Source organism: Cardiocondyla obscurior, linkage group LG08 (assembly GCF_019399895.1).
Source record: "Cardiocondyla obscurior isolate alpha-2009 linkage group LG08, Cobs3.1, whole genome shotgun sequence".
Classification (NCBI taxonomy): domain Eukaryota; kingdom Metazoa; phylum Arthropoda; class Insecta; order Hymenoptera; family Formicidae; genus Cardiocondyla; species Cardiocondyla obscurior.
Window position 1 is genome coordinate 3935117 of NC_091871.1, and position 25583 is coordinate 3960699.

Here is a 25583-nt window from a genome sequence, read left to right on the forward strand (position 1 = left end):
TACGTGCCGGAGCCAACCAGCCAAGCAACCAACCAACCAACCAACCAACCAGCCAGGCAGCTAGAATGAATCCTGGTGACTCGGTGACCGAACTGCCGCAATCCGCCGGCAATGCCGGAGGCTGCCGTCTGAGCTCTGGCGCCCCTGGGGAAAACCTAGGTGGATTTGATGGTGAAGATACAAGGTGCGTCGGGCGGAAGGGCCAACCGGCGGAGCGCCGGACGATGCACTAGGGACGGCTGTGTTTGCACGCCGAGAGGCAGAAGAGGAAAACGAGAAACGAGAAGTAGAACGAGGGAGAAAGGACGAAGAAGGGGAGGAAACATGAAAGCAGAAGGGAAAGGTCGTGATGGTGGAAAAGAGACGGCACGCGCGGTAGCAGCCACTACGTCGTACACCAACGCCACTTCATATTGATTTTCCGGGTGAGGGGCGAGTGGAAGAAAGGGGTTGGAATAGCGGAGAGAGAGAGACAGCGCGAGGTGGAGAGACGAGCGAGAGAACACGAAGGAGAGTCGAAGGGACGGAGAGAGGATCCGCGGGGGTGGGAAGGGTCGGAGCGAACGGTTCTTCGTCGTTAACCACCGTGGCTAACCCCTAAGGTTGAATCCGGGGAAAATGGCGAGCCAGGCCGAGCGTCGGTACAGCATAAAATACGTATGCGTTTTACCGAGGTGGCATTGGACACGCACAATTGAGAATAAAAACTATAAACGGGTCTAAATCTATGACAAACGATGGCAAAAATATAGGCAGGATTGCTCTCGCGCGAATAATTTCCACTGCAACGACAGTAGATATCTAGACGTTTACGCCGACGTAAAATGCAATTTATTTTTTCGGGTAAGCGACACGATGTCGAATAATAATACGTACAGAGATGAAGATTGTGTCATAGGCGTGGCTCGATAAAATGTCAAATAATAAATAATGCGGCCTTTTGTCAACGTGGCTGATTACTTAAAGCGCATAAAAATAATTAATATCGTATTTTGGAGAAGAGGATTTCTAAAAATTTTCTACTTTGTCATCAATTACATTTATTAATTCGCGCGAGATAAAAACGACATGACGTTACGAGCTTTTTATTAACACAGGTATCCCACTGGGCTTTGATGTGTTATTGCATGCAATTCTAATCCGAAGACAGTGCGACATGTATTAATCCGATCGTTCATAATAGTTAGAAGCTACTTTGTCTTGACATAATGGGGAGCTTGTTAACCAATTCTACGGCTACACACACATGTTATCATGGATCATTATCAAAATTAAATGATTAATTCATATCTGTGTACGAAATGCAGTATCTTGCGCCAAACCAAACTCTCGCCTCCTCAAAATGATTAAAACCGCGCGATAGCGTTCGTTGCGGTTAAATACTTAGATAATGCTATCCAACGCGGAAACCGCCATTTATTAGTATCAATAACTTTATTATAATCATGATTTTTCTAATTTGATAAGCAAAGGACGTAGTTGCGTTTCCCTTATCGATGTACAAGTTTTATAAAGAGACGTCGGACGCGGAATAGAAACGCAATGAGAATGTTTTAATTCTATCCGCGTTAAAAGAAGGTCATGTACCAAGTCGCGAAAAGAATAAGAGATTTGTTCCGCTGAAAGAAAGTTAAAATGGCTCGAGCTTGGACATAGATCCCGTGTCTGAACTTGGAAAACTTTTCTGTAATTAAAGGGCCGCGGAAACATGGCAGGCTGGATGTAACGTTCAGTAGTAAAAATCGACTCCTAGCGCCCCGCCTCATTACAGTAAGTAACACTCGGGTGATACGTGTTAAAGTGTTGAAGAGATCCACGATACGTCGCGACAGCGCGTAGTTAACGTTAGAAATGGGACCTGACAATGCGATTGCGCAACGCTAATCTCTCACATGACATTAAATATTTAAATTTGTCCAAGTTTAAACCACTCCTTTTTCGTAAGTATCGATCGGCCGAGAAAACCACATTGAGGCTTGCGCACGTATAAAGAACGTTTTTACACGCGGTGACGAAATAATTCATTGCAACCGTACGCCGCTTGAAGATAATCTCCCGGGCATTTACAAGTAGCAATTAATTTCCCAGCGCGTGTCGTAAGTATCGAGGTAACGTGTGACATAATCCATTTTGTTTGTACCCCGGCGTGATTGCAATTTTTCCACGAGATGCATTTTTGCCCGCAGTCTGGGGAATATAAAATTCAAGATGGAAATGCGTTTATCCGTAAAATTAAAGAATAATATTTTTACGTAAACTCGCCCGGGCTGGAAACACTTTTTTTTTTTTCCCCTCGCGTATTTACCGAAAATGCAACTGGGACGGAACAATTTCTAGCAACCGACGTGAATCGAATTTGCCGTAATTAATTAATTGCACATCGATGAAGCAATCGATGAAGCCGAGCGGCTGAGTTCTGAAGCTAAGAGCATGCCAATAGCCACTTGTTGTGGGAGTGATATCGCTTAGGCACCCGAAATGATTATCCATTTTCGCGAAGGGCGGACAATCAATCATGTTCGTGGCTGCGAGTGTTGTTTCACGACCAACGTTTTACTTTGTCAGCTGGTCATCGATTCTTCCCCAAATCTGCGGTTGTTTCCACTTTATCGTATCATCGTCGCTAGTTCCACGTTGGTTTAGCCGGCCAAATAGCCATAAGCGTTTATTTTCTACAATTGGATGATTATGCGGTAGGTTTAGTTCGTCAAATGGTATCGTCGCTAAAATAATACAGCCTAAATAGGAATAATTTGTCCCGCGAACGGGTGCGTATCGCGGCTACTTCGATATCTCCTCGGGCAATTCCACGAGCGCGTCTATATTACTGTTTGATAAGCATCGCGTTCGTACAAGAGTCCTCGACGTCGCGAACAAAAATTTGAATGTCAGTTGTGAGGCGGAAGGTCGGTCAGCCTCGAGATTTGCGGAGCGAATGAGAAATGCGGGTAACGTCGAGTAAAAAAAGAAAGATGAAATGAAGATAAAGAGAGCTGTGCTCGGCTCCTTGGCGGAAAGCCGGAAGTGCAGTGTAACAACGCGAAGTACCTTCGGTTGCTCCGTAAAATCCCTCAACGAAGCTGAAGAATGAATTAAAAGCAGAGGAAATTAATCGTTCCGAAAATGAAACACAAGCCAGCGCAACTTCCGGCAACCTCCTCTCTCTTCTTCTTTCTCTTTCTCTCTTTTTCTCTTGCACGATCTTCGAGTAAAATTTCCTAAAAGCGCTTATAAAACTCCGGCACACTTTCTTCCCCGTTTCATCCCAGCCCTGCATAATCTCTAAATGGTGGATTAATTTTATGTACGAGCTGCCGATATACGTAACGAGTATAGAAGCTTGGTTATTTGCATTCGCTCATCGAAATTTATTATGTAAATTCTGCTCACAATTACGAAGTTTATTTTCTGTTGATTTCAAATTTCACGCGCGCGCTCACTTTATACCCGAAAAATATTGCGAGAAAATAAAAGTAAAAATAAATGTATCACGCGTACTTTTTATGTAGAAAAAAAAATATTAAAAAAAAATAAAGTGCAAGACCCCCAGGAAGTGCTGGGTGATAAATGGGCTCGAGCAGAAATACTGTACGGTCATTCAAACGTCGTTCGCAACTTGTGGATTGCGAAAGAGATTTGTTGCCGGTAACAAAGTCGTAAGCTTGGTTCCGACCGGTATGGCAACTGTCCCGCTTATTTCCCGGTTTCCCGACGACGACGAATCAGCATTTTCGGTTGTGATCGATCGGACTCCTCCTCAATTACTTAGCAGACGAAACAGTCGGGTTTGTATGCTTGGAAAACGGCCAAGAGGTCAAAACGCAACAAGCCGATCATTTGGAAGATTCGAGCCAGTCGTTTAACTCCATATTTATTCGGGACCAGAGGGCGATAAATAAATTAAACGGGAGAGCAAAGGGGGATGTAAGGGAAGTAAACGAGCGAAAGAGATGTCGAAGCGCGTCTTACAACCGTGATAAAAAGAAGCCGAGGCATTATTCGACGCGAATTCAATTCGCGACCGCGTCGAATAAGCGCGCGGGAAACTCCGCTGGATACAGGGATTAGAATTTAGGGTGAAACGTTGCAGTAGTGGATTTTCGAAAGTTTCGGGACCTACAGTGGAAAGCACTTAAAAGCATATGAAATTGGCGAGGCTCGTTCGGAGGCGAGACACGTTCGTGAGAAGCTCCGGGACGCGAGCTTGAAGAGACGGGAAACTCAATATAAGAAGCGGAAAGAGAGTCGAGATGCAGGGGGAAGGGGAGGACGAAGGCGAAATGTGCGAAACGTGAAAGACAACTGTCGGGACCGCCCTGTTATTTCCGGCACGAGTCTTAGAGCGTGTAGTTAGAGAAAATCTCCGCCGCATCACTTCCGAGGTGAGCGTTTCGCGCCAGCTGTTCTTTTCGCTTCCGAGTACTCGGGACTCCGCGCTCGTCTGCACTTCGGCCGTTCGCCGTGCGAGAGTTTGAGACGATGCCTCGCCAGTCACCGGAATCCCCCAGGGTAGGCGAGCGCGTACACGAAAACACCTGTTCTCGATTAGAGAGTTTGTCTCGGGGCACGCAAGGGCCTGTTCCGCTGCCCAGAACAGTGAGCTTCTAATGATAATTAATGAGATCTCGGGAAAACGGGTGAGCGCCCGCGGTATCATTTATTACGAAATAAACGCGGCCCGGCGAACAATTCGAAGAGATTTGCATTCGACAGGGACGCGCCTCCTCCGCGAGGCAAAAGGAAATCGTTATAAAACGTCAGAAAATATTCAGACACCGGTAATTGCCACTTTAATTTCCACAGAGTTTCATTAATATTAATATAACACGCCGATGTAGATACATATACATATATATAAGTACATTTTCCGAGATAAAATAAAGAAACGACGCGGTAGATAAAGTAAAAAGAAAAAAAAAAGAGAAAAGAAAAAAGCAATAGCTGTAAGAACGTAAGGGCGTTGAATTAATCGGGCGAGCGCATGCCCGGCTCAACAAAAATCATTAATTAAGCGGGAGCTAAATGCATGAGTAGCCGGCCCCCTGTCATAACTTTCGCGCGACCTCGTAAATCACAACGAGGGTTTCTCCTACGGCTTCTTTTGCTTGCACACTGAACGGCGTTGCGACGACGGTGTCCTTGCACGACGCGCAAAAGCTCCATTCGAAACGTAGCGAATGTGGACCGAATGCATCCGTAACTTTAACCAGCAACGGAAAGATCACTGACCGGGATTGTGGGAAGGAGAAGTCACGCAGCGGGTAGATTTATCGATCACAGATTATTTCTCAATACGGGTCACCCGATTCGCCGGCGAGCGAGATCGTATAATACTATCATTTCATTAGCCGGGCTGAAAATAAACTCCAAACGACCATAATGATTTTCGATGACCTCGTTCGCGGTCAGAAGCTGAAGTTTCCTACTCCCGGCCGGAGTCCCGGTATTATAATTTTCAGACGTGATTTACGAAACGAGATTTACACGCTCGCCTGCCGTCCCCTGCCCCTCGTTGGATCGCGATACTATTTTCCGCGGTAAATCGAAGTCGGAGGTACGAGAGGTCCGGGACCGTTACGAAACTTTGACGGCGACGCTTTTAACTAGTTCCATCGGATAGGCTATATTCAATTTCGTCCCGATAACGTGCATACAGAAGTATCTCGGCGCGCGCGGGAACGTAAAGGTAATAACGAGAATAGCCGGTCGGTCGATAATTTCGCGATCCGCGGGATGCGGGTCCGGAGACGCAATTCATGAGAGAATTCCAATTAGACTATTCTGCGATCTCTGGGGGGATGCATCGACCCTGCCTCCGTTTCGGAAACTATCGGTCTTAGAAATCATTTACACAAGGTCGAAATCGGTTAGAGACACGTCGCGTTAACTGATGACGATGTCAATCGACGACGACACGTTCCGTCGATTACTTCGAAGCAAGGGGGAATTGTATAAGTTCGGTCAGTCGGTTTCAGTTTGATCGGTCGACTGTCTTGCCAAAGTACCGTCTTTGTCCAGTGCTTACGCGGTAGTTTCCCGTAACGGCAATTCGAGGTTATCGATGAACTCCTTTGATGGCCGGTAATAAAACGAACGTCTGAAGCTATGCAACGTAATGCCGCTCGATAGATATATCTTGTAAATCGACTTCTCCCCGTGTCGCTCTTGCGTCTCCAATTCGATAGGTCTCATTTGTAATTTCGCTACATTTTACCTCTTTCTGATCGGTCTCATTAGCGCGATAGAAATAAGGCTTCATCGCGTGATCGTTAATCTTGTTCAAGGAATCTTATCAAACGCGAGATAGGATCTATAAAATTTATATTTCGCACGAAACGCGCAAATTTAATTTTAAATAAAAATTCTCAAAAAAAAAAAAAAGGGAAAAAGACATTCGCGAGTCAAAGTATCAGTTCATGTCATCGTAGTCTTTAATTTTCACGTATGACCTCAGGGAGCCGTCGCCGCGAAAGTATTCATTCGTTGACTTTATGGACAGACGCGTTTTCTGGTCGTAAGGCGTCTCGTTTTCTTTTATATTGCAATACGGCGAAAACTATTACATCTAGCCGCAACGGCAGCGCCGTCTCAAGCTCTCCTTCCTTCCTTCCTTACGCCGGAGGTGAGCTTCACAAAGCATGGAAGCCGCAAGGTATTTACGACCAGCGAAGCCTGGTTTGCTCGTTTAGTTTCGAAGCATTCGGGCGTGTTCCCCCCTCAATTCAACGAGAATTTCGCGGGATGTACCGCGCTGTCGCCTTTTCAATGCCGGATGTAGCCGGCGATTTCCCATTGCAAACGCTCATCTGCTCCAATGTTGAGGCATTCGCGAAAATCACCGGGCGACTTCGACTTGATTGCCAACGTCAACCTTTACCGCGTTCCGTACAATCGAAACGACAAAAAAAAAAGGTCGTCGCATTTCTCGAAGTCGACGAAAGAAAAAGAAGGGAGATATTACGAGGTCCCGCGTTCTCGACCGGTTTGACAAATTATCGAGAGGAATTTCGAAGACGTTCGGGCGTAATGCTCTTCTTTTTATTCCTTAAAATAAATTGGCAGTGTATACGTACAAACGTGTGTGCCTTTCACGTCAAATTTACTTCGCCTCGACAAAACGATCAGATAACTCTTACACGATACGACGGAACGAACAAAGTAAACTCGCGTCTCCATCGGGCGCAGTCTGACAGAATTTACATACAGTTGGAAAGAATCTAATACGCGAGCACTTTGTAATGTGTCTTTGATCAAAATACACGAGACGAATCAGTCGGAGAATCTGCGCTTCGCCGTGCGAGGGACGTAATTAGCGATATACGAGGCAGGATCGCTCTCTCTGATCTCCCGTGCGCGAATACTTCCTTAAATGAGCTTCCCCGAGATACGATTGACCCCGTTTCGTTTATTTCGGATGTAAAAACTATTCTGCTAACCGCAAAACCGATATTGCAATTCGATTGCTGCCCTCTTTCCAATAGACTACACAAAAAAAAAAAAAAAAAAATATATATATATATATAAAAATTATATGAAAACAACGATTAGAGATTTAAAGTATTTGATGCTAAATTTGAGCAAAAACATTTATCGAATATGTTAGATTCGTGTAAGCCTTGTCGTGCGTTGTATTCGTGTTTTCTTCTCGCGGTGTAAGAAGATGGATATACATCTAGGGACACTCTCGCTCGTGACAAGTATACAAAAGGTGGAGGGCAACCCTCGAAGTAACGCGAAGTAAATGCGGATTTTATCGGCCGACGTTCACGCTACACCCTCCGAATGTATCAAATTTCGAGACTATTTAAGCGAACGGTGGTCATACGACACTGTTAACCCCTTTCAGAACTGCGAGCACTTTAGGACCACACTATCGTCGATCCCTTTCAATGTCCGTCAATATTTTCTTAGTTTATCCTCCCCCTTTCGTTTACTCAGACAGCCGGCTCGTTCCAAGTCGCATTAAATCACGGTTTTATTCTATAATCAATGTTCAACGTTTCCACGATTAAAATCAAGCTTTCGAGAGGTAGGCAGCCGCCGCGCTGTCAGAAAACTTTCAGAACAGACGCGGAATTATATTAAAAGGGGAAAAAAAAAAAAATAAAATAAAATAAAAACAAAAAAATTTTTGGTGCAAATAACGTTTCACATTTCGCGAGAGAATAAATTTCCGTCGATTCCCGGTAATTTTAAAACTGTAAAATTGTAACGATTCTCACCGCGAGTGCTGTATTACTGGCGATAAAAAAAAAAGTTACCACGATAAAAGTAAATATCAGGCATATTGCGCCACGTCTCATGAATATTTAATCGCTGGCCTTGCTTCGTCTGACGCGCATACACTCGCGTCTATGCTTCCCACATTTCTCTGTGCGCTCCCGACCAATATATTCTAACGCCTGTGGCCGGTCGTCGAGCTTTACACACGCTTAACACTGATTGTTCCGATCGTAATCACGAACGGTTGGGAGTGCATTTCTAGGATTTCAATGAGCGCAACGGAAAGAGGATGTGTGGTAATAATGGCAAGAGTAAAATCGTATTTTTCTCATTACACAATCGATTCCAGAAAAACAGCTTGCGAGCTTTCCTTTACAGTTAAAACTATACTAATAATAATTACCTTATAAACTCGGCTGTAATAAAAAAGAATATCTTACGCAGAGGAAGTCAAGCTTTGCTTCGCTTATCGTTAACTGATACTTCGAACGATAATTAAATAGTTTTTAGTAACACATCGCATTTTTCTTCATCCCCGATTTATCGGGGAATTTCGGACGGCAAATGTTTATTCGCCATTGCGATAATATGCGTGTTTTGATACGATAATGATTAACGTTGGAGCATTGTGCGAAAATAGGACTCACCTGTCGCAATCAGCGCATCAATTACCGGGATGATTAACAAAACAGTAATACTCACCTGCAACAAACAGAAGAATATTGTATTAATATATACTACACGGACTAATAACGTAATTAAACATTAATTTGTTTATCAATAATTACATTGCATATTTAAATTCTTCTAAACTTTGAAGAAATCGAATGCAGTCAATGCAGTTCGAAAAAGACGCGATAATGAAGACGACAAAAACGGAAAGAGGCGGTCGGTTAAGTCAGCCAGAAAGAAATCTCATTAACGAATAATCCGGCCCCGAGATCTTCCCGCAAAAATACGGAAAAGACTCGTTAACCGGATGTTTAGGAAAAAAAAAAAAAAAAAACGGTAGGCCCATTACTCTTAGCAATTAACTGTATTTGAACATGCGGTCATGCATGCAGCGGAACTTGCTGTTGAACAACGAACAAGAGAAAGATAGGGACAGCCGTTTTAATTATATCGTTGGTATTCATGAATAAACATGAATTCTGGATCTGACGTCCAAAATGTCTGCGATATGCCGCGGCAAAACGGCGATCTCTTCCAAGCCGCGGAACAATGAGGAAGAAGGCCGGATAATCTTCGTTGCGCAAATAAAGCTACCCAAGATATACTGAATTTCTATGAAGCCGAGATTGAAAATTGCACGACAGTGTGCAAATGAAGACCACCTAAGCCAGAAAATCATTTAAATCGTTTAGGAATTTAATAAAGCCGCGAACGTTAATTTAAGACCGCGCGCGATTATTAAAATATATGCATCCGCGTACAAATCGGACGTAATGATTTATTCTTTCGAAAGTAAATTAACTGGGCTTATTATTTCGCAGCTGCGCGCTGTTCAATACACAAATTAAAAAACCAAAAAAAAAGAATAAGTATCAGCGCGTACCGATTTTTTTTTAATCATGTAACAGCACTCTCACAGATTACAGCTTTTCTCTGTGCATGTTTCAAAAATTGCACTGTTGTTTGTAAAAGAGTAATTCGCGTTGTCTTTTTCATTTCCATGATGAAAAACAACCGGCGCAAAACCCGGTCTAATTTTAACCTTCTTTCAGTCGTCGCGTCAATCTTTTTATTCCTATATTTCACTTCGTCTGCAGTGCGCGTATTAAAGTTTATTAAGTTTTCCTTTATGGGAATTAACCGATCGCTTCGTGCCGAGTTTTCAACACGACGATAACGTTATTGCCAATATTTCGCAAGTTTCGCCAGGACGAATGACCTTCGCGGCGTATTGGGGGCCATTATCATATTTTAATAATTCACAACGTTAGGACTTGAGGTTGTCGCAAAAAGCCGGGTGATGTGACGATGGAAAATATGGCAATACGACTGCCGAGGTATCTTTTCCCGACGCTCCCCTCTATCGGCTAATCTTATCAGCATTGTCGTAAAAGAAAATAACTCGCGGACAGAGAAGGGAATATTATAAGATATTAACCTCGTTTCGCGATACGGCGGGTGAGGAGGCGGGAATTACAAGTTGGCAGTATGCGGGCTTGAAAATGTTTGCGAACTGCCGTTTACAAAGCGGCTAGCCAGATTGATGTCAACCGGAATACGATTAACGCGACGAGCTCGCTCATTAAATGCCTCCGAGGCCGATTACTCCCTTTTTTTCAAAGCAGCACTCCGGCAAAAAGCGACAGTCGAAAAAAATGGTAATTCAGCATTTCGCAACACCCGCCGCGGAAATTGGCGTTGTTTCGTCCGCTGGTATCGGACTTAATCTCTCTTTTTCTCGGATCGCGTGAGCTTTCTAACATTTTCAGTTAAATATATATCATATTGTGCATGTGTACGTGCGCCGGTAAGCGGGAAGCTATAAAACTGAGCGCGATAAAGTCGCGCGATACGTGCGTCGCGACTCCGTTGATTAGATCACGTTGCGTCTGTGTGGAAAAGGGAGAATTACAGGGATTTATTTAACAGCTTGGTTAAAAGGTTCGCCTAACAACGCATTTGACACATTTATCGCACGTGTAATGAAAATAATGAAAGCCGAAGAAGGTCTGTTGAATAATTCGCTAATGGTCTCGTCGCGTTAATAGTAATTATCTTAATAAAGAAAATAAAAAGGGCCAAGTTACAGGTGGCTGTCTCTTAAAATGCGCCTCGCATTTTGCCCGCCTTGTAATTCGGGGAGTAATGTAAACTGATAGAGGAAACTCGAAACTATATAACGGCGGATCAAATCGCAGCATCGGACTCGCTTCTTTTGACAATCGAGGGGGCTATCTTAGAAGCTATCGCGCGAGGGAATCTTTGCCAGATTCGGGAACGAAGCGGGCCGGATAAGGAGGCGAGGCGAAACGGACGGGTCGATGCCTCGTTTGCCTGACGAGAGCGGATAAAGGAAACCGTTTCGAAAGCGCCTGGACCGGTATCAATTGGCCTAGCTCAACGGGCGCGGGCGGCCCTCAAAGGACGAAGATCTCCTACTTTTAATTCTTTTTCACAATCTTCTCGGTAAATACAAAATCTCAAATTGAAAGGAAAGCGCCTATGCTGCTCGATTGCCTTGGAGAACAGATACGAAGTCATACAATAAATCCCTTTTCAACGGCACTTGGAAATTTTCCAAGACGCAATTCGTCGACCTACTGCCGATATAAAACGAGTAAATACTGCAAAATTAAATGAAAAAGAAAAAAAAAGAATAAAAGAAAAGAAAAGAAAGGGAACTTAGATGGGTCGCCGCGCGGCCGGGAAATATTTGGAACGTACACGAATTACTTTCTCGCGGAGTCACGCGGAGAGATAAGAATCCGCTTACGTTTGCGTTTGAGCTGATTTCGCCGCTGACGAGAGGTTCATTTGTCATTGTTGCAGCCGGCTAATAGCGTAAGTCAATCAACGAGAACGTTAACGAGTATCTAGAGGATTACCCGCTTCGCGTAAGTCGAGCATCGGAGCGACCGTAAGATCGGTTAATCCACAATCGATCGGGCATTCGACGCCCATCGACACTGAACGTAAACGAAGCTGGTCCCTACGCTGATAATGAGTTTTTTTTTTAATTAAAGAAACCGCTTAACCGCGCGGCCTATTACAATAAAACGATTCATTCTTCAGGTAGTTAATCGTGCGTATTCAGATCTGCGAGTTGTCTCGATTTTCTCTGTGAACAAATTATCTTGATTTCGAATCAAGTAACTTCGGGAAGGGCTCTATCAAAATTCTCGCCTCGCGCCTCGCGATACGACACATCCAAGTAATGCGACATTTGCACGAAACACACGTTCCGAAACCGCGCTCCCTTAACTCGTTCCTTGTCGAAGTAACGCTAATGACTCTCCAAGGCGAAGTTACAGAAAACGACGGGGGAAAACTTTGCGCGGCAGCCAGGACGAGCGTATCTAGACATTTCCGCGGCACCGATTCCAATAATACGTTTTTAGCGGGTGCTTTCCCGTTCCACGTAAAATACATTAGTTTAAATCACGGTAGTGCTATCGCGCCGCGCGGAAATTGCGTCGAAGCGGGACGCTCGTATCTCATAATCGTTTTGAAAAACTTGGGGGGAGCAGTCCGCAAAACTTCCGGAAGGCGATATCGCGCGGACGCAGCCGGAATTTTACCGCGGCGAGGTAGAAACGAAACGCTTCATCGTTGCCGCTCTCGTTTTACACGTTCTCGTTAGCATCCGCTCTCAAATAACAAGTCCGGAAGACAAATAGCCCGTGATGACCGCGCGCGCGTATCGGGATACAGACACGAAGCGTATCCAGCGTTAAGTCCCGCGACGTACGAGCGGTGAGAATGTATCATGAATATTTCAAGTCTCGTAAGTGTCTGCGAAAGCGCGGAGGCTGCTTCGAATTCAGCCGAGGCGACCGCCGGGTGTCCCGCATCCCCTTTTCTCGACGCCCGACAACGAGGATCGATGGAACCAGCTCTCGTCCACGATCGCGATCTCGCGTAACACTTTGCCACGCAGCGCCCGGCGAATTATCGGCCTGATAAAAATATAACGAGTACGCGCGTCTCGCAATAAAAAACAATAAAACGCAACGTCCCGCTGAACAAACGATCCTTTCCATTTCGCCCTCTTGTCCGCGGTCTCGCTCTGTGATCCGTCAAGAAATAAAGCGCGTACGTGTCGGGAATACCGAGAGACAAACGTGGACGCGTGACTTGTACCTTTGCTGGTCCGTCATGTAAACCGGTGCATTTTACCGCCACGGTCGTTTGTAAAACGACGTAATGTAATCCGCGCAAATATGAGGACGAGAATACACTTCCCGCTCTCCTTTACTCAACGTCTGCGAAGACTCCTGTCGAAATCTCGCTTATCGCGGTGGCTAATTCTGGCACTGCGACGTTCAATGCTTTCCTGACATAAATACGCCGGCGTTGCGGAAAACAACGTTTCGATTCGTTTTATCGGCGACGACTTACCGCGTCTCGTTTCAAAGCGCTCGGGCTAAAAACCATTATTCGCCTCTGCTTCTTGATAAGCCTGCTGAGCCGCTGCGTTCGTTGGGCGCAAGTGAGCGCTTTTCCGGAGACCGGAAACTCGTCTTGCAGTTCGTCCTCGAGGTTATCCTCCATGCTCTTGTCGATTGGCGAGCTCTGCTTCGTCGTCACCGTGCTCAGCGGCACGGCCTTCGCGATTAGAGTTTCACTTCGCACGCTCCAAGTTGATCCGCCGTACTTCTTCATGTTCATCAAGTCGCCAATGCTGCCCCTCACGCTACTGCTGCCCAGCTGAAGATTCGTCCGCGATAAAGCGGGCGAGTGCGGAAGCGACTCGGAGCAGCATTTCTCAGTTGATTTCACAACATCCGGTAGGATCGCTTTGCTCTGCAGCTTATCCAGATCCGACAAGGATGATCCTCGTCGTATTTTCGCACGCGGTGCAAGGTTTTTTTTCAGCGAGAGCCTATCTCTTTCCTTCTCGCCGCGGCTCACGCTTTTTGAAGATAACGATGACTTCATGGCGAAGAGACCCGCCTTCAAAGGGAACAATAAAGCCCATTCCGTCGACTTTTCCCGGGTCTCCATTGTAGTTTTTCGTCTTGATGACACTCGAAAAGCCAATAAAGCAGCTCCTCTTCTCGTTTCAGCGCAAATTGGGAATGCAATTCATCAAAACATTATCGTTGTTTTCCAGCGACAAAAATAATTGCTATTTCTGTCGTCCGCGGCAGTTTCTACGTGACATTTCATTATGTAGTGCCGTTAGAATACCGAAATAAACTCTGCGTAGGGTTATCGCGATACTGTCGTATCCGCTAATTAAGGACGTCCGCTTCAGTGCTTATCAAGTTTCACACGTTTGTTAATTAAACGTTCGATACTTTAGAACTACTTAAAAAAAAAAAAAAAAATTTTTACATAAACATTTTTTTTTCATGACCCGCGATATTGATCTTCGTGACACGTACAATCCACAGACACCTGTCTATCCTCGCCGATGACTATTTCCCCGAACGATTTTCTCTCCGTGCTCCTACGTAATTCTCTCATGTCGCCGGTATTTAAACCCGAGGCGCGCGGCGCGATTTATTTCGACGCAAGTTTTTCCAATGTCTCGCGCGAAAGGGTAGATCCTCTTTCAGCTAGTTCCACGATCCGACTCGCTGAAGGATCTGCACGAGAGCCGGCGCTGAAGGTGGTGGTCAGCCTCCCTCGAACGGACCACTCGGTGGTATTTTCACTTAAGTTAACACGACTCCCCGCACAGACGCGCCCTTTGCGAGGCATACGACGATACTTCCGTCTAATAAAAGCCTAATAACGATCGATACAATTGCTCCGCCTCTTTCATACGCCGGGTCGTTTAGGTCGAGGATGTGCCTGACTTCGTCAAGTGGGTAACTTGAAGGGAAACTTGAAGAGCGAGACGCTTCGCCCTTCGGCTCTTCCGCACGACGCCCGATGTGGCAGTCGGTCCATTGACGATTACGATACTGAAAGAGAAACGGCTCGGCTCGCGTCGACAAGCGCGAGTCGCGATAAGCGAGTGGCGGGAAGCAAGACCTTGCCGCGAAGGTGATACCGATGCCTCGAACTAGCAGTCATACGGGCCTCTGATTACGACGGGGGCCACCGGCTTGGCCTACATAGATTACGCGAGGTCCCGACGCAGGAAAACGCGTACGCGAGTCCGAAAGAGGAGCCGCCCTCGACTTTTGTTTCACGCGCGGCCCGAAATAATCGCGTACGTCATTACCGAAAAGAATCAACGCCGCATTCGATCGCGGCTTGATACCGCGGGAAACAATTATCTCTGAATGCAGAGCGTGCACGAGCGCGCGGTCTGATTTAATTATTATGTAAATTATATAAATTAATTATATAATTATTATAAAACACAAAAAATACGAATATATACGCCGTATTAAACGTAGTTAACATAATTGACGGAAAATTGAAATGTGCGCAACGTATATGCGGATCCGCTACATACTTAAATTCCTCCGTGATGGCCCGGGTATAAAAGAAATTCCCCGCGGACAATGCGGCGCGAGCCGCGAGGAAATTGTGCGTGGTGAGCGGAAGTGAGATGAGGCTTTATCAAGGCGGCGTTCGGCGGTGGAATGCAAAATGCATGCGGCGCGAAGGAATCCGAATAAAATGCAAAGTGAGCGCGCTCGGAAATCTACATCTTTGCGTAAATAATAAAAAAAAATCCGCGGCGGCAACGTGACGGAGAAATCCGCCGGCGTGCGTAGCGATGGTGACTACCGGCAGGGACGATCGAGTACGGGAACGTGTCTACACGTAAAAGCTATTTTATCAGTAAGAAACAAAAAGGGGGGAGAGGAAGAAGGTTCACTCGGGTGGCTGACCTTTCAACTCTTATAAATCGCTTTAGCCCAAACAGCGGAGGAAATTCCTACCGCCGTTGAAATATCCGTTCTAATGCGATCCCCATCATTTTTCCTCTCGCGGGACACGAACGAGAGACAGAAAAACGGAGATGCGCTCGGGAAATAATCCCGGTGAGGATGCACAGCGCGGCGGGCTTTTCGCGGTTTCTTATCGTGACGATAATACCCTCGCGCCGGCTCGAAATGGATGATTTGCATCGCGCACCGCGAAATCCCGCGCTCTCTGGAGCCATGTTGAGTTGAACCTTTAGGCGAATCAATCGCAAATTGTTTCCCGTAGGACGATTATTCCGCTGAGGATAGTTCTTCCGGCAGGAAGCGCGGGGTGGTGAACGAATGCTCGAGGCCACGCAAGGACGATAATTGAGCCCCGTAAAAGTAATAGCAAATTCAGCTATTGTTCTCTCGCGCGCGGACAACCTGCACTTGTGGCAATCGTTCGTTTAATTAAATAATACTCAAACAATACCGTAATTATGCAGTTTCGTATTTTATGCTTTTTATTTTTAAAGAAAAAAAAAAAACGGAGAGAGAAAAAGAGACCTGGATTTTTCATGTAATTTCCTTACGATTACAAAACGCGGTTCTTCTTTTTTTTCAAAAAATTGGTTAACTGAACAGACTGAGGCAATTATAATGCCAAGAGGCTTTCCTGGTAGACTGGTTTCTAAGTTAGAAAGCAAACAATTGCTTCGGCAACTGCCTGTTTCGGCCCACCCACGGCTTCGCGCAAATTTACATTTTCCAGCGGCGGAGCCAAAGTTTCTCGGGCATATACGATATATCGACTGTTGCGGTTCCCAGCGGTGCGGCAGGTGCGTACTCTAGCACTTTCGTTCAACTCGACAAGACTGCGTTAATGGAAGTTCCGTGTAAGCCAGACGTTAATCCGGCGCCGGACGATCTCGCAACGAGTGGCACACATTTAAGGCGGCGGCGCCGAGGCGATAACGAGCGTCAATAATTCGATTACGATACTTTACGTCGTTGAACATTTGCCTCGCACCTAAATCAATACGCAGCTTATGCCGGTAATAACGCTTAACGGTCATCGATTAGCGCGATACGGAATATCGGCGCAATTAAAGGGGGAAAAAATATGTTTCCGAAGTGAGAAAGGTAACGGGGGGCCGTCGTAATGCACGTATCCCGTGACCATTACGTTTATCGTTTCGGGTTTTTAAGCACGATAAGCACGGATGGGCGATTGAAATGAACATTTCAGTGAGGCGGTGCTATCGGCGCGTCACGCGAGTGTCCGATTATTTAACAGTTTTGACGCATCCTTCTCAGGAAAGTAACATCACGTGTCGCGCTTCCTTTATCTGCTCGCCATTTGCGAGATATTTGATCAATGGTTTTTCAGCTGATACATAAGTCGCATATACCGGTATATATACCGTTGCATGTACACCGAGTCGAGTGTTGTTTTTCAGTCACAGGCAAAAGCATTTTCTGCCAATCGATAGAGAGCGAAACTCCGCCTGCTTCTGCATTAATGATAACGTCGCCAGCGCTCCATCAATCATAATGACACATTGAAACATCAGCGATCGCTAAATATGGACGAAAGTAGTTTATGCAAATAATACGAGTGTAGGTGGGATTGCCGGGTCCCTATCTCGCAGCCTCGTTAACGCATACGACGGTGAGATCAACGTACTGCCACCGACCTTCCGTCCTTAAGCAATTAGCATGTTAACAAGCGACAAAGAACCGGGTAGCTCATTTACACGTACGACAAATCAATGTTACATGAAGGTAATGATTGACAAGGTTACTGTGGCTTGTTTCGAAGGCTACAACAAATGCGGGTGACAGACGACGCCGGCATCGTCGCATTTTTCTAAAGGCCGTACTTGTGGTCGTTGACCGTCATTTTAATGAATGCCAATGCGATCGGTTTAATGGCCGAAAACAAAGAAAATAATCGAGGACACGCTCGGTAGTTATCGCCATTTTTCCGTATTCTGTCATCTTCATATAAAAATCGTATTTGCAAATTCGTGAAATCTGAATGCTACGTACATTCAGCTGCATGATGATCTGATTGTACGCCCAATGCCACCGTTGCCTCGCCGTCATTTCTGGACGTTCTTTCAATTGCGTGGGCACCGGCGTAACTCCGACCATGCCGAGAAGTTCCTCGTCGGGCGGCGGCTCCGGCGGACTCCTCGGCGGAGTATCCATCTGTACGCTTTCATCCAACGACGCCTGCTTTATTATACTCCCTGAAATTGAGTCAGCCGATTAATTAATTAACACGTTAAATAATATTACATCTTTTATTTAGTTAATATAATTAATAAAATCTTACCGCGCGGGCTTTCAATATGTGACATAGGCGGAGTTCCTTTGTATTGGTCAAGTGAGTCCTCTCGAGAGTTACGAAGCAAGGCTTCCTCACCTCGTTCGTACCTTTGGCAAAAATAATAAACGTATTTATCATCCGAATTAATATATAAAAAGAAATTACTTTAAAGTATTAATTATAATTTATTATTAGAAAATTTAATTTTTATACCTCTCAAGAGTCTCGTCCCGCATCTGATAGTCACCGTTCACCGTGTTGCTCAAAACGATATCGCTTTGGTCTATTGACTCCTGATCCTTGAAGTGACCACGTTGATAGCTTTCCGCTCTTGAAATAGGTTGCGGCGCGATATAGTTATGCCCGTAATTGCTACCTCGCATTTCCCTCTGCTGATACGAATCGGTTCTGGTGAGAGGCGGTTTAAATCCTTCAGTGGTCGACGAAAAAGAGTCCTTTCTAGGCAGTTGAGCGTACGATCCTCTACGGCTATAAGAGTCCTCGGTATAATTATCCGAAATGTAAGAGTCCCCTCTCGTGAGTTTCGGTTTCTGTGAGAGCGTGGATTGAGAATGCTGACTTTGATGCGACAGCTGCGAATCTTTTCGTTGAGGCTCTTTAGGAATGATTTCCGGGTAATCTTCGTCCTCAATAACGTCCTCTTGATAGGAATCCGTTCTGGCCAATGGTCGTTTTCCGTTCACGAGATTTGTACTGTTGTGGACTATCGCGGTAGTGGTTACGTGATTGCCCGTTACGTGATTGGCCATCGTCGTCGTTTGTGACTGAGCAACGTTCTGAGGAGATTCCACCATAGTGGTGGTTGCAGGACTCGATTCACCTGCTGTCGAGTACTCGCTGAACGCCTTCTTTTGTTGACCGCTGCCGACAGAGCTCACGGCCGTTTCAAACGAATCTTTCAGCTCGTCATCTCTCGATTCGAGCGAGTCCGTATTTTGCTGAAGAAGCGGGCTGGCCTCGCGCTTGTTGCTGAGCTTCTTTCTTCTTGAACTGCTCACTGCATCTTCGTTCTCTTGAGACTGATAAAGATAGTCCGACTCGTTCGACGGATAACCATTCGTTCTCGTCTGACCTCGTGGCGTGGTCACGGATAGCTCAGGCACTTCGCTCTGTCTTCTGTCCGTCGTCGTCGTCGAGCCTTCTTTATAACGTTGATCTTCGAAAGATCCTTGATACGAGTCTGGATATTCATCGTACGACTCTTGATAATCGTTATAAGTTTCCTGATAATTGTTCTTATATGTCGTAGGCACGTCGTTCTGCTTACTATACGGAGTTTGATAGTCTACGAAATTTTCTTGTGGCTGCTTGGTATAAGATTCTTGATAATTATCCTGCGACGTAACAGGCACTTGATTATACGTCTCTTGATAAGTTTTCGAATAATCGGTCGACGTATTAATATTGTATTGAGAATCATACTGCTCTGGCTGATACTGACTATACGTATTCGCGACATTATTTTGATCGTAACCACTCGTCGGTACGGCGGTAACACCGTAATCGTCGTATTGCTCCTGATAAACATCTTGTTGCTTATACTCCGGCTGTTGTTGATACTGACCGTTATTCTGATTAAAGCCCATTTCGTGATAATTGTCTTCGATTATCATGCCGTCGGGCTTGTCGTACTCACTCTTCGCTTGATTCGTGTATTGTTGATCATTTGCTTGGCTGGCAATCGGATACGTCGTGTTCAGGTACGTTCCTTGATACGCCTGAGTATTCTGCTGCGCGTAAGGTTCCTGATATTCGTCTTTATATGAATTTTGTTGCGGGTACGTTGTCTGATCATAACTATTCTGTATATGCTGCTCTGGATACGGCTGGCTGTATTGGCCATCGACCTGCGTCCCGTAGCCGTATTGATTATCTTGATTTATTTCGGGATACAGAGTCTTGTTAACGGAGTCCGTCTGGCCGCTCTGCTGTTGGCTGTAAATGTTCTCCGTATACGTGTCTTGCGGCAGATTGTCCTGACTACGGTAAGCGTAATTATAGTCCTCGTTATAGTCAGATTTGTAGTAGCTCTCCTCGGAGGGCGTTCTGGTCTTTGGCAGTTGTCTGCTCGGCGTAGCGGGCAGCGAAGCGAGCTTACGGTTGATCACCACGTTGCTCGGTTTGGTCGGAGTTGGAGGTAGTTTTTTACCGGTGCCACCCTCCTGCCGCGACATCGGACGTTGCTGCGGTTGCAAGATCTTCCGACGACGAGTATTATATCCGCTTTAAAAATAATATTACAAGTTATATATTTTTATATTTTAATTCATGCGCTTTTTAACCAACTACTTTTCGCACGTCTCAACATATATACATATAATAATATAATAATACATATAATAAAAAATAAAGTATATTAAAAAGTAATTATATTTTAAATTTAAATATTACAGTAACTAGAAAAAAAATAAAAACTGTAATAAAACATGACGTACTTGTAGTCGAGCTCTTCCGATTCATAGCTACGCTGTCTGGTAACGGTGGGTCTGTAGTCCGGCCGATGTATACCAATGCTAGAAGCCGGTCTCTGAGGAAGTGTCTTTCGGTTCCGTTTGTTCTCGTAGTACGTGCTTGTTACTAAGAACCGCTTCCCTCCGCTGTCCCACTGCCTGTCCTCGTCATCTTGGCCATACCTGCGGAGAGAAAGAGGAACGAACGTTTCAGTTTTCTCTCTAATGACTTTATTAGTTTTATTGGCCCCGTGCCGGCTTACCTTTCATCCTGATAGGCGTATCCCGTGATGGTATCATAGTATTCGTTATATCTAATATCCGTTTCGCATTCCGGATACGTGGCACTCATTTTACCCACTCTGCCGTCGCTAGCATATCCATCAGCGTAATACGAGTGATCGTCGTACAGGGTCATCTGTCTCTCCAGAGACGGTCTTCTGTACGGAATCGCTTGGAAAATAGGCAAGAAAAATGTCACATACACCGTCCTCGTTTCTAACAATCGTCGGCTAACGTTCGATAAAATTGACGGCGGGATAATGAGCTCAATTAAAAATTGATTAGACACGCTATATTAATAGCTTTGCAACTGAAAATGAGACTTACCTCAATCAAAATCGAAATGATCGAGAACTGCACGATAATTAAATGTCATACGTCATCTGTATCAACTATCAGCACTACCAACGGCGTTTCCGCAGCATGGTCGCCAGAAATGCCATTGGCAGTATTGCAAGCTAATCGCCGATTGGCGAATTAGAAAGACCGCGAATTTGCGAATGCGAATTAATTTTAATCTCGGTTTAATTTTGCTTTCTGTCCCGTTATAATTTTTAGAATTTAAAAAGAAAGGAAAAGCAGGGTGAACCGAGCTGAAAGCTGATTTGCATTGATCTTGCGGGTCCTGAGCGTAGGCCGCAGGATCTCGCGTATAAATTATAAATAAAAGGCGGATGAAAGGCATAAAAACAAATGAGAAAGATTTTATTAAAAAACCGACGCGTTTAATTAGAGAAACTTGGTACCTTTTCCTTTCGGTCTCCTTGAGGTGGACGTCGTATTGTTCGAGTAATATTCGTTATCGCTATAAATTCTCGTATCGTCGATCCTCGTGCCTTGATAATCGTATGTGCCCTCGCTGTACCAGCCGTCTTGGCTGAAAGCATGAGACAACGATCAGAACTCCTCGGTATCGTCGAAACGAGGGGATCAAACCGAGCATGAGATGACATGTGATTAGGGACTGTTTGTCGCTCTTCCTGAATGATTAGCTGCAATTGCTAATTGTACCATGCAAATGCCTGTGAATTGGTGTTAATGCGCCGCTCGAGTTTGCGAATTAACAACAGCGACTTGAATTAAACACCCTCGACATGTGTATTGCGCGTTGAAATTCGCGAGATACTTTTGAGCCGTAAAGGTAAAGCCACGTGCAACGAAAATTAAAGCCTCGAATATATGCTATTGATTAAAAGTCATGAGTCTCTTAGATTTTTATATATTTTTTTTTATTAAAGTTTTTTTTCAAATTTATTAATAAAAAAAATTTATTTAAAAAAATTTGTTAAAAAAATTTTATTTTAATTTTTTAATTTAATTAATTATTGAGGCAAAACGAGCACGATAGTGGCTTAATTAAAGTACGGCTCGTCCGACCGGTAATCACGTTACGACCGATGTGCTTGCAATTGCATACGATTAATTGAGTGCATTGCAATCGCAAGCCAACGTGACGGTGATGCACGACGCGGTGCCAATCGTGATATGCACGATAAGAATACGTGATGGATGAGGCTGATAGTCGCGTATGTGTGAGTGAATTACGTGCTGATAAAGGCTCGCTGAAAATTCTCACGAAAAGTCGCGGCCGCGCTCGCACCGTACCTGTCGTCGTAATCCCATGTGTGCTTCCGTCGTCTGAATCAGGCAAGAAAATAGTATAAGCGAATTTTTTCTCCCTCACATTAATTTCTATGGAATTAACAATAAGGTCTACGAGGATATAATTCGAGAATAACCAACGTTCTAGATATTTGCTTGCATTTTTTTCGCATAAAATAACGTTATAGACCATTACTCGGAAATCGCTAATGTGTTTATCGTTGCTTTACTATCTTACTGTCGTGTAACGACTTATTTTCACGATCTTCCGGTGCGCAGTACCTGTATTCCTTGTAGTGCTTCGGTCTGCTATTGTAGAAGAGCGGCTCGGAAGACTCTGAGGGATGCTGAGTTTGCAGGTACCGCTGCGACAGTCCATCCTCCGGATACGGCTCGTCGTACCTTGGACTGTGGCCCGAACCCCCGTAACTTCCGTAATTACCAGGTGCCAGCCTCCCTCCGACGGTGACTGGAATCTGATCCCACGTTACTCTCTTAATTTATTACCGCGTAATTAAAATGACGACAGCACGGCGGGCGAATTAAAAAATTTAATCGATCGAATAACAGGCCGTGTAATCTTGGAATTAAATAATTTCAACTGTTAGACTTTACGTTAAAGATATAGTTATTTAACAGTGAGTTATTCTTTTTTTTAAATTCTTTTTTTCTTCTTAATACAAAATATTTCTTTCATTCACGCGATTTAACCGTGAAAAGCTTTACTGTCGTCGATCAATACCTGATGATCGTCTCTCTCGTAGCTGTTTTCTCTCGATGTCTCGAGAGATCTTTGAGGTGTAGCCAATTGGTTAGCCGCCGTACGAAACTGCGAGGCCGAGCTGTTCGCGCCCTGCCCGCCTACTGGATAATTCAAATCCGACGTGTAGTCAGAGTCCTCCGAGTATCCCGCTGAAAAATAGATTAGAATGTGTAGCGTTCCGCGAGGTATAATCGAAGTGAGAGTCTTTAACGGCGCCCGATAGTGCTCTGACAACTTTTGCATTGGGAACATCGGGACGCCGCCTCGCTTCTGCGACGTCGGAAATGATTTTACTCTCCTACTAAGAATGGCAGAGAAATCAAACGTATAAAATTAAAACGAATAGAAAAAAAAAGAAAAATTACACTTTGCGCAGGCAAAAATACAATTTTTTTTTTGCAACTATCCGCTAAATTTTATTTTCTTTTTTTTTTAAGGCCTGCTTTACTAGAACGTAAATCGATAATGCTACTTCACGCAAAATTTTCGTTCGCATCAGAATAGCGAGTCGGCGGTTCGCGCGGTACGTTTCCCTGAATAAAACGTGAAGCCAATTCCAACTTCGTCGTGACAGTTTCGCAACTTCCCGCGGGCAGAATTGGTCGATATTGGTAGAATCCGGGAACTGAAGTGGTGCAATAGCAGGAAGCAAGATAAGTATAGTCAACAGCCATGCGACAAATTGATCGTTATGTAGGCACCGTCTCGATTTTTTCCTTTTTTCTTTTTTTTTTTAATCTCTCGTGTATGTTTTCCTTTTATCTTCCGGAAATTGGGATCGGTGGGAAATATAAATTACCGTACGTGGGGTATGATGAAACACAGAACGTAAAGATCACGGCCAGACATCAATGATTCGTTCAGTACAAAGAGAGAGCTAGTTTGCTTGCATGCCTTTTCATAGCTGTTTACACGGGCTAGGGGTTGCTAGAGGGGGTGTAACAAGGGGTGGTAAGTTACCGACACGTCGATAGACGATAACACATATGAAATGGCGTCTCGTATGCCTGTTTCTTCGAGGGTGGCACGCTACATACTCGCCGTGGGTAAGGCGCGCGGCGTGCAATCGCCGATTGCAAAATAGGGGCCAGACACGGAGCCAAATTGATTTTTCTCGCATGGAAGAACAAGGGCGTAAAAGTTTTATGACTTACTCGGAAGTAGCGTTCAAGCGAACGACCTAGAAAGCCACGGTTTCTAAAAATACTGCAAGTATGTCAAATGACCCCGACGTGTGGATGAGAGTGTCGTGTGACGTAGGCCGCGGCGAATTAACGCTCGCGATGTAAATATTGCAACGTTATCCGGGCGATGATCGATCCCTTTCGCGTGTCGCGTATCCTTTCATTTACCTCCCTTTCCGGAATTGAGCCGAAATACCGTGCGGTAAACGAACGCGAATTTCGATGCGAGGGTACCGCGCGAGTAAATAGTAAGGGCGCACCATAGGGTCGACCGCGAACTCGCGGCGACGAGTGTGAGAGGGTGCACACACACGCGGAATAAAGCTGGGGTCGAAATAATTCAAAATCGGTATTTTTACCCCCGACCCGGTTAAACTCCATCGCGAAAATCGATGCGGTATTCTCGCGTTCGCAAATCACGTCCAGAAGGGGGAATGTACGCGTCTGGTATACTCGAAGCTCGCCGCGAATTAAATCTCATATTCGCTTCGATAAAAGGCAACTCCCGGGGTGTCGCTCGCGCCGAACGATTCGAGTAAGATATCAGCCATCTAAACTTTAACTTGACGGTACTTACAGTGGCCTATATTGTACAATATCTGCCTTCGTGCCTGTTCGGCCCGCGCCTCCTGGTCCATCATGTTGTTCAGCATTTCCAGCTTCCTCTGCAGATCGGCCGCTTCCGTGTTCTCGGGGTCTTTCGAAAAGATAGATATCGATGGGGAAACAGTTAATCGCGAATCTCGACAATCTGACGTCTTCAAACGAATCTGTCATCCTAACTTTACTTAGATTTAATTTATATATATATATATATATATATATATATATATATAAATTATTAAATAATAGTAATAAAAAATGACTAGATAGAATGCTGCCTATGTCGTGTGTCTACAACAAATGTTCCACTAGTAATCTATCTAACGAGCTCGCGATCAAACAGCCGCAAGAATCTTGCATTTTGATAAAATATCATTACGGCAGTTCTTCACATATTAACCGAATTCTTTTTTTTTAGTTTAGTAGATAAACATAGGAAACGTGTTCGTTTGCCGTAATCAGGTGTATACATTGCTCGAAAACTACACGAATCTCGGTAAGTGGTCCAGAAAGAGCAATCTACCTTGCTAGATTACTCTGTATAAATAATATCAACTCTCGGCGTTATCCCTTTCCCCGTTCCTCCTTCTCTCTCTCTCTCTCTCTCTCTCTCTCTCTCTCTCTCTCTCTCTCTCT

The 25583-nt window shown here is 44.8% G+C and overlaps 1 protein-coding gene across 2 annotated transcripts in view; it reads right to left on the minus strand.

The window, feature by feature from the left end:
* Nucleotides 1-4646: 4646 nt before the first annotated feature.
* LOC139104579 (uncharacterized) overlaps nt 4647-25583 on the minus strand; it is a 57325-nt gene continuing 36388 nt past the window's right edge. The window contains exons 6-16 of one of the 2 annotated variants that reach the window (XM_070660146.1): nt 24922-25041; nt 23140-23309; nt 22680-22873; nt 22341-22433; nt 21542-21672; nt 20777-20966; nt 20499-20696; nt 18256-20286; nt 18049-18149; nt 17760-17962; nt 4647-8925 (exon numbers count right to left, since the gene is read on the minus strand). In XM_070660146.1, the coding sequence (XP_070516247.1) occupies nt 8836-8925; nt 17760-17962; nt 18049-18149; nt 18256-20286; nt 20499-20696; nt 20777-20966; nt 21542-21672; nt 22341-22433; nt 22680-22873; nt 23140-23309; nt 24922-25041 (3521 nt within the window). In that variant the 3' untranslated portion in view covers nt 4647-8835. The remainder of the gene's footprint in view (nt 8926-17759; nt 17963-18048; nt 18150-18255; nt 20287-20498; nt 20697-20776; nt 20967-21541; nt 21673-22340; nt 22434-22679; nt 22874-23139; nt 23310-24921; nt 25042-25583) is intronic. The other variant, XM_070660147.1, reaches the window with a different exon arrangement.